This window comes from Triticum dicoccoides, chromosome 5B (genome assembly GCF_002162155.2).
Source record: "Triticum dicoccoides isolate Atlit2015 ecotype Zavitan chromosome 5B, WEW_v2.0, whole genome shotgun sequence".
NCBI lineage: Eukaryota > Viridiplantae > Streptophyta > Magnoliopsida > Poales > Poaceae > Triticum > Triticum dicoccoides.
This window is the reverse complement of record NC_041389.1, coordinates 565,671,497-565,681,449: the sequence shown is the minus strand read 5'-3', so window position 1 is coordinate 565,681,449 and position 9,953 is coordinate 565,671,497. Positions and strand designations below refer to the sequence as shown.

Sequence of the window (9,953 nt, the reverse complement as noted above, 5' to 3'; positions counted from 1 at the left end):
GGGGGCCCGTTAGGTTTTTTTTTGCAGCTCGTCAGTGGGGCCCCTCCCTCTTTGCCGTCCGCTAGCCGACGGCAAAGAATCTTTGCCGTCCGCTAGCAGACGGCAAAGAACTGGCTGATGGCAAACTTGGTCTTTGCCATCAACCAGTTCTTTGCCGTCCGCTTTTTGGAAGCTGATGGCAAAGAGCTTCTTTGCCGTCCGCTAGCGGACGGCAAAGAACTGGCAGATGGCAAAGTAGCTGATTCCAGTAGTGACATGCATGTTCAGTTGGTCAGCCAATGTGTTCAGTTGCCTAGAATAGATGTCTCAGTTGTCCAGGATATAATTTTTCACTTTAGCCAACATGCATGTTTAGTTGGCCAGAAAACATGTTTTTATTGCACATACTTCAGCTTTTCTAAAGCCTATCTAAAGTGTTCACTCAGAAAGCAGGTTATATGTTCATGATACATGTTCAGTCTGCCTAGCATGCATGTTGAGTTGCTAGAACACATGATTCAGTTGGCTGAGATCTATGTTCAGTTGCACATATATGCATTTTTAGTTACACATACTCTTTGGATAGTCAATGTGTGTAAACATAACTACAACTTGGTAGAATGCATTTTAGTTTTTGGCTACTTTTGCTTATTGAGTTAGCTAGAAACATGTTTTAGTTGGCCAGAAAATCTGTCTTAGTTGACTAGCTGAACACCTACAGTTTAGAAAACATGTTCAGTTTCTACTAAACTTGATCTCAAACCATGTTTAGTGTGCAAATGCACTTATGGGGGCGTGGGGGTGGGGGTGTGATGTTTGACAATGGGGTGATGTGGCAGATCCAGTCCTTCTGCATGTCCAGCTCCTCCATGGATTTGCTGATAGATCCATGGATAAGGGGGTTTACAGATGCACTACAGGAGGAGGAAGAGGGGCAAAGGGGATTTACTTGCCTGATCAGGAGGAGGAAGAAGGCCCTTGGATCCCTTCTGGCGTGGAGAAGGGCCTTGGACCCTCTTCTACCGTTGATATGGCTCTTGAAGTAGTTTCTTCTACTCTTGGATTGCCATGGCGGCTATACAGAAGGAGGAAAAAGGGCGGTGCTAGCTGGGGACAGCTGGCCACGTGAGGGGGGGAGCGATTCTGTTGGGGTTTGGGCGCTCGATCTGCTCGGTTTGGTGGCCGCATGTCCCCTTCCTTTTCTATACCGCAGGGGACAGGGGTTTACCTTTTTTCGCCGGCCGCTCGATCGCACTAATGGGCAACCGGCCGCCCACTAGACGCGTCCATTTTTCTATACACGTTCAACATTGTCTGAATGCTTGTACGACATTTTCCAAATACTTTTTCAAAAATTTCAAATACATATTCAACATTTTTCAAATACTCGTTCAACATTTTTCAAATACTTGTTCAACATTTTTCAAATATTTTTTTATAGAGTGTTTTTGCAATATGAAAGGGAGCTTTGCCGTAGTGGTAAAGCTACTGCCTTGTGATCATGAGGTCACGGGTTCAAGTCAAGTGGTCGGACCCTTTCTCGGACCCTGTGCAAGCAGGAGCTACATACACCGGGCTGCCTTTTTTGTTTCTTGCAATATAGTATATATTTATAATATTTTAAAGTGTAAATAAAAGTACAAAAATAAAGCAAAAAACTAGTAGAACAGAGAAAAAACAGAAAAAGAGCCTGTGGCCTCGCGAGACATAGGGACGCCCGTGTGGTCCGTCTCGTCTCTCCCCAACCGACGGAGACGAGCAGAGAAGCTTTCGTCAAGATCCTAACTCCGCCCCTTCCCCTCCCCATCCAGGCTCCGACTCTCCGCCGTCCGCCCTCCGATCCGGGAGCAACCAAACCAGCTCCCGAGTCCGGCTACCCTCGAGGCCCCGACTCCCTCGCTGCGCCGGTAATCCATCCTCCCCTGCCTCCTTCCTTCTGTGGTCGTCACAGTCCGTAGGCTCCTATCACATACAGCTCGGCTGCGTATTCCCTTCCGTGCGAATCGCTAGTTTCGGCTACGGCGGGTCGCCTAAGTGATTTTATCAGCAATTCAGGCCAGGGTTCATTCAGTATTTGGAGCTGGTCTCATCTATAGTCAGTGGAAATGATTGAAAAGGGAAATTGAAACTGTAGACTATAATCTTGGAACAAGAATAACTTGGAACTTTTACTGCTATGCTACTGCTATCCAGCCTGCTATCTGCTTTACATTTTGCTCTGATAAACAGAGTGCTCTGTACTCTGTAATATTCCCCTCACCGATACAGAGTCCTGAACAAATATTGCTTGGCTTCTCTTGTAGGTTCTTGCGCAGAGATCTTTTCACTGCTTGTATGTAGGTTCGGTTCCTCGCAGACAACAAGAAGAAGGGAGGTTTTCGAAGGTCTGGTGACACCAAAGTTCAATGATGGCGGCAACGAACGGACTATTCCATGCTTCTGCCCACAAGCCCCTGTTTACCTTTGGTGTCATTGCAGATGTCCAGTACGCCGACATCCCGGACGGGCACTCGTTTGCTGGCATCCCGCGCTACTACCGTCACAGCATCGACGTCCTCCAGAGCGCTGTGAGTGCGTGGAACAAGCAAGGTGGTGTCGAGTTCTCCATCAACTTCGGTGACATCGTCGACGGGAAATGCCCAAAGGACAAGTCGTTGTGGGCGGTGCAGAAGGTCCTCGGCGAGTTTGAGAAGTTCGAAGGCCCGACCTACCACATGTTTGGCAACCATTGCCTCTACAATCTTCCTCGGAGCGAGCTAGTGGCTTTGATGAAGATGCCAACGGGTTCTGACCGTGCTTACTATGACTTCTCGCCGTGTCATGAGTACAGATTTGTTGTTCTGGATGCTTATGACTTCAGCACGCTTGGCTGGCCTCGTGATCATCCAGTGACTGCAGCAGCAATGAGGCTCCTTGAAGAAAAGAACCCAAACACCGACAAGAACAGCCCCGAGGGTCTGGTGGGCGTCGACCAGCGGTTCGTGATGTTCAATGGCGCGGTTGGAAAGGAGCAGCTGTCCTGGCTCAGTGATGTCCTACGGGATGCATCGGAGCGTCGGCAGAATGTGGTCTTGTGCAGTCACCTCCCATTGGATCCTGTAGCAGCGTCCCCGGTATGCCTCATGTGGAATTATGATGAGGTGATGGCTGTTGTTCGACAGTACAACTGTGTTAAGGCCTGCTTCGCCGGGCACGACCACAAAGGTGGCTACTCTGTGGACTCCCACGGCGTGCACCATCGCACCCTTGAGGCGGTGCTGGAGTGTCCTCCCGGCACCAGTGCGTTTGGGCACATCGAAGCATATCCTGACAAGCTATTGCTTGTAGGCTCTGATGGAATGGCGGACACTGAAATGTGTTTTTGACTCCTCGCAGTGAGCTGTTTTGCAAAGCAAAATCCACATGACTTTATTATTTTGACTTTTGGTGTTGTCATTGAGAGAAAATTCATATGGCTTTTGTCCTGGCAATACTATTAAATGTAAATGACATTGATACTGGTGGATAAAGAAAAATGTAACTGTTGTAATGCTTACCTCCCCATGTGAACTGCTGAATGAAGCATACTGTTGGACTCTAATATATGTGTTATCTAAACTATTTATGAGTCTTTGTTGTAAATCTAGCAAATGCAACACTGTTTTGGATTGAAAACACGTTAATGGTTTCAGTGTTTGTACTCCATTCATGACTTCTTCGGTTGTTTGGTGTCTTATAATTATAATGTGACATATGATTAGCTTGATCTTTTGTGTTTTAACTATATTTACTTCATCTACAAATACAAGTTGTTTCCAATATTTTTGCACTGTTCGATATACTTCCGACTATGATCTCATTTAGACTATGCCATAAATCCTAACAAAAAATAAAATGCAAATAATAAAGCACAAAAAAGGCAACATGGCGAATCTTCAAACAGTAAAGTCACGTATTTTCATATAGATGAAAAAGGAATATCATATTTGCTACCGACATAGGCGATGTCATTTTTTACTCCTTGATCTACGGTAAGTGGGGTTCTGCTCATCCACAACAGTGTTTTTTGGTGGCAAATATAATCCATATGGTATAACATTAGCTCTTAATTTTGGTTGTTTTTTGGTGACAAATCATTGCAAGGGTGTATACTTAGCAAATGGCTTACGTGCTTACTTAGAAAATGGCTTGCCTTTCACTCACTTCCTGTCCTTATGATCATGCTTTTTTTTTTACAAATACGCAAATACTTTGTGTATATTGCCATTGATAGAAAGAGTTCAAGTACATTATAATTGCAAAGTGAAGCCCTCCGAAGTGAGTTTACTGGAAGGCATTGGCGGATTTAGGGGTGGGGTCATGGGGGCCATGGCCCCCATACACAAATTACAATTTTTTTCACTAGTGCAATGTTTGTCCATCATACAATTTTTGGTGTAGTGTAGTGTATTTTTTTCTAGCCATTGTAATGTTGTTCATTGTTGCCTCCACATTGTCAAATCCTAGATCCGCCACTGCTAGAAGGAACAAGATCCTTACTTGAAGTGGAAAGTCCGTTAAACAATAATAATGACCACATGCAATCATTCCTCGTCCACCCAACCCGATAAAAAAATACCCAACCTTCAAACTGGTTTGTGCCATACATGTTTGCAACGGTACTATCCATTGTCCACGTTAGGATTGTGATGTTGAGGCCGTGGAGGTAGCACATGGCACATCACTCATCGATGTACAGATGGTTGATCTATTGATTTGTCTTATCGTTTAGATTCGATGTCACGATAAGTGGAGAAAGAATTATTTTTTTTTGCTCACATAGACGTACAAACCCGGAGATTATGATACCGGCATGCGACATATGGTCATAACATAAAACCAGGTACACTTTAGCTACACGTAAGTCGCTTGATTCGATGCAAGTTGCGGTTGGTGCTGTTTTGAGAGACAGTGATGGGAAGTTTATTACAGCTGCAAATGAAAGAGTTGATGTGTGTTATGATGCATTCACAACGGAGGCTATTTCTTTGATGCTTGGTTTGAATGTAGCTTGCCCGATTGGCTGCAATAAAATTGCGATCAATTCAGATAATATGGATGTGATCACAACCATGCATGAGGGGAACTCTTCTTCTATCACAGGTGCGATTGTTGATGATTGTTATTTCATGTCTTTAGACTTTACCCGTCCACTTCATTACTACTTAGGAAACTTCTTTTTTCTTTTGCAAAAAATCCACTATTATATGCTTACTCTTGCATATTAAAAAATATGTAATTATGTGCACATTTTGTCATTATTCGTTTTAGATTTTTTTTTCATCTTCTTTCTTCTTAAATGGTAATACCAATTGCACTAATTCTTTCTTCATTACAAAACCTCATTATTTTGACTTAGTTTTAGTTTTTATGTAACTTTTTTTTCTTAAAGGGTAATTCCAATGCCACTAATTCATTATTTTTTTAGAAGAAAACTTCATTATTTTGATTTTGTTTTAGTTATTATTTTGTTAGAATACTTTATTATTTTATTTTTGAGTAGTACGGAAGTCATGGATCAAATATTGATGCCAATAATTCATTATTTATTTAGAAAACTTACTTTTGCAACAATTTCACTGTTATATAGTAATTATTTTTGCATACTATACACAATTTTTATGTAAATTGTGTGCAGATTTCATCATTATTTGTTTTAGTTATTTTCATTGTCTTACCAATGCTAGTAATTCGCTATTCCTTAGAAAACTTTGTTTTTTGTTATTTTTTTATTTTTTTATATTAGTATATGGGGAATGAGAAGGCTAGAGAAACTAGAAGTTTTTGTGTTCAGTTATCACTGGTAGAAAAAGAGGCTTCCGTCCAGCCCCATTAGTCGCGAAACTATAGGAACCGCGACTAATGAAGTCTTTAGTCGCGGTTCGGCAGACGAACCGCGACCAAAGGCCTGGGCCAGGGCGCTCGGTGGCCAGCTGGTGCACGTGAGGGGCTTTAGTCGCGGTTGGCCAGGCCAACCGCGACTAAAGGTGCGCAAAGGCCTTTAGTCGCGGTTGGCCAGGCCAACCGCGACTAAAGCTCCTCCCCTATATATACCAGTTCAGCACGCTCACTTAGCCATTTGGTGCCACTTCTCTTCACAAGCTTCACAAGGGGGTGTAGGTTTGCTTTTGGTTCCTCTTATGCACACAAGGTGTTTGATGAAATGCCCTAAGAGGGTGAAACAAACATGATATGAAGTGTTGGAGCCACACTTGAGGTTCCTCATTTATTTTTTCCTCCTCGATCGCGGTTAGCAACTTGAACCTTTCATGCATGTGTGTCATTGATAAAATATGCATGTGTGCAGTTCATTGTTTAATTTATATTGTTTGTAGCTAGTTAGTTTAACAAATGCATGATGGTTAATTATATATTTTATATTATAATAATACAGATGAATCGGCAATGGATGTACGGTAACCGACTCTCCGGCGAGTTCACTACGGGTTTGAAAGATTTCCTCGTAGTGGCTAATGCGAACAAGCAGGGGGGTTTTGTTATCTGTCCATGTGTTATCTGTAAGAATCAGAAGGGTTACTCTTCCTCAAGAGATGTTCACATGCATCTGCTTCGGCACGGTTTCATGCCAAGCTATAATTGTTGGACCAAGCATGGAGAAAGAGGGGTTATAATGGAAGAAGATGAAGAAGGGGATGATTTCATCGATGAAAGCTATCTTGCTCATTTCGGTGATACTTTCATGGAGGATGCTGAAGGTGAAGGGGAAGGTGAAGAAGAGGCACGTGATGATCCCGTTGATGATCTTGGTCGGACCATTGCTGATGCACGGAGACGCTGCGAAACTGAAAAGGAGAGGGAGAATTTGGATCGCATGTTAAAGGATCACAGAAAGGCGCTGTACCCCGGATGCGATGATGGTCTGAAAAAGCTGGGCTGCACACTGGATTTGCTGAAATGGAAGGCAGAGGCAGGTGTAGCTGACTCGGCATTTGAAAACTTGCTGAAAATGTTGAAGAATATGTTTCCAAAGGATAACGAGTTGCCCGCCAGTACGTACGAAGCAAAGAAGGTTGTCTGCCCTCTAGGTTTAGAGGTTCTGAAGATACATGCATGCATCAACGACTGCATCCTCTACCGCGGTGAATACGAGAATTTGAATGAATGCCCGGTATGCACTGCATTGCGTTATAAGATCAGAGGCGATGACCCTGGTGACGATGTTGAGGGCCAGAAACCCAGGAAGAGGGTTCCCACCAAGGTGATGTGGTATGCTCCTATAATACCACGGTTGAAACGTCTGTTCAGGAACAAAGAGCATGCCAAGTTGTTGCGATGGCACAAAGAGGACCGTAAGTCGGACGGGGAGTTGAGACACACCGCAGATGGAACGCAATGGAGAAAGATCGACAGATGGTTCAAAGATTTTGCAGCTGACGCAAGGAACATAAGATTTGCTCTAAGTACGGATGGCATGAATCCTTTTGGCGAGCAGAGCTCCAGCCATAGCACCTGGCCCGTGACTCTATGCATCTACAACCTTCCTCCTTGGTTGTGCATGAAGCAGAAGTTCATTATGATGCCAGTGCTCATCCAAGGTCCGAAGCAACCCGGCAACGACATCGATGTGTACCTAAGGCCATTAGTTGATGAACTTTTACAGCTGTGGGGTGGTGTCCGTGTGTGGGATGAGCACAAACAAGAGGAATTTGACCTACGAGCGTTGCTTTTCGTAACCATCAACGATTGGCCTGCTCTTAGTAACCTTTCGGGACTGTCAAATAAGGGATACAATGCATGCACGCACTGCTTACATGAGACTGAAAGTGTACATTTGCCAAATTGTAAGAAGAACGTGTACCTTGGGCATCGTCGATTTCTTCCGAAAATTCATCCAGTAAGAAAGAAGGGCAAGCATTACAACGGCAAGGCAGATCACCGGCCGAAGCCTGCGGAACGCACTGGTGCTAAGGTATTTGATATGGTCAAGGATTTGAAAGTCATCTTTGGAAAGGGTCCTGGCGGACAATCAGTTCCGAAGGGAGCTGACGGGCACGCAGCCATGTGGAAGAAGAAATCTATATTCTGGGAGCTAGAATATTGGAAAGTCCTAGATGTCCGCTCTGCAATCGACGTGATGCACGTTACGAAGAATATTTGCGTGAACCTCCTAAGCTTCTTGGGCGTGTATGGGAAGACAAATGATACAAAGGAAGCACGGCAGGACCAGCAACGTTTGAAAGACCCTGATGACCGGCATCCGGAATGGTTTCAAGGTCGTGCCAGCTACGCTCTGACCAAAGAAGAGAAGGTCATCTTTTTTGAATGCCTGAGCAGTATGAAGGTCCCGTCTGGATTCTCGTCCAATATAAAGGGAATAATAAACCTGAAAAAGTTCCAAAACCTGAAGTCTCACGACTGCCACGTGATTATGACGCAATTGCTTCCGATTGCTTTGAGGGGGCTCCTGCCGGAAAATGTTCGAGTAGCCATTGTGAAGCTATGTGCATTCCTCAATGCAATCTCTCAGAAGGTAATCAATCCAGAAGTTCTACCACGGTTACAGAACGATGTGATCCAATGCCTTGTCAGTTTCGAGTTGGTGTTCCCGCCATCCTTCTTCAATATTATGACGCACCTCCTGGTTCACCTAGTCGAAGAGATTTTCGTTCTCGGTCCTGTATTTCTACACAATATGTTCCCCTTCGAGAGGTTCATGGGAGTATTAAAGAAATATGTTCGTAACCGTGCTAGGCCAGAAGGAAGCATCGCCAAGGGCTATGGAAATGAGGAGGTAATTGAGTTTTGTGTTGACTTTGTTCCTGACCTTAAGCCGATTGGTCTTCCTCGATCGCGGCACGAGGGGAGACTAAGTGGAAAAGGCACGATCGGAAGGAAATCAACGATATGTATGGACGGCCATTCTCTGACTAAAGCACACCACACTGTACTGACCAATTCCAGCTTGGTGGCTCCGTACTTTGAGAAACACAAGAATATTTTACGCTCGGACAAACCGGGGAAGCCTGAATCCTGGATTAGGAAGGCCCACATGGAGACTTTCGGCAGTTGGTTGAGAAAACATTTAATGAATGACAATGATATTGTAGATCAGCTGTACATGTTGGCCAAGACACCATCTTCGACTATAACGACTTTCCAAGGGTACGAGATAAATGGGAATACATTTTACACGATCGCCCAAGATAAAAAGAGCACCAACCAAAACAGTGGTGTCCGCTTTGATGCAGCAACCGAGAATGGGCAAAAGGTCACATATTATGGTTACATAGAGGAGATATGGGAACTTGACTATGGACCCTCCTTTAAGGTCCCTTTGTTCCGGTGCAAATGGTTCAAGCTAACAGGAGGTGGGGTAAAGGTGGACCAGCAATACGGAATGACAATGGTGGATTTCAACAATCTTGGTTACCTTGACGAACCATTCGTCCTAGCGAAAGATGTCGCTCAGGTTTTCTATGTGAAGGACATGAGTAGCAAACCGAGGAAACGGAAAGATAAGAAAACGATCAGTACATCATGCGATGATCCAAAGCGCCACATTGTTCTTTCAGGGAAAAGAAACATCGTGGGAGTGGAGGACAAGACAGACATGTCAGAAGATTATAATATGTTTGGTGAAATTCCGCCCTTCAAAGTGAACATTGACCCAAGCATTCAGTTAAATGATGAGGATGCTCCATGGATACGGCACAATCGTAAGCAAGCAGGGACACAAGGGAAGAATTGATGTGTAATAATTTATTGTACCAAACTTTGTATTTGGTCGATGAACTGAATGATGTATCAAACCTTTTGTCAAACCTTCAAGGGGTTTTAAAATGAATTAGTTTTATTTTTCTGATTTTAAAAGGAAAAAGGAAGAAGAAGAAAGAAGGAAAAAGGAAGAAAAAAACAGAAGAAAAAAGGAAAAACAGAAGAAAAAAACAAACAGAAGAAAAACATAAGAAAAAAACAGAAGAAAAAAGGAAAAATAG

General features: G+C 43.8%; 1 protein-coding gene across 1 annotated transcript; it reads left to right on the top strand.

The window, feature by feature from the left end:
- The first annotated feature begins 1,701 nt into the window (after window positions 1-1,701).
- Window positions 1,702-3,514, top strand: LOC119311650 (manganese-dependent ADP-ribose/CDP-alcohol diphosphatase-like). Its single transcript, XM_037587314.1, has 2 exons — window positions 1,702-1,886; window positions 2,283-3,514. The coding sequence occupies exon 2, from the start codon at window positions 2,385-2,387 to the stop codon at window positions 3,342-3,344; it is 960 nt and encodes a 319-aa protein (XP_037443211.1). The 5' UTR covers window positions 1,702-1,886; window positions 2,283-2,384; the 3' UTR covers window positions 3,345-3,514.
- Window positions 3,515-9,953: the final 6,439 nt, after the last annotated feature.

Bases quoted from the DNA above. Each gene is read 5' to 3' on its own strand.
- LOC119311650 (XM_037587314.1), top strand. From the start codon at position 2,385: ATGATGGCGGCAACGAACGGACTATTCCATGCTTCTGCCCACAAGCCC.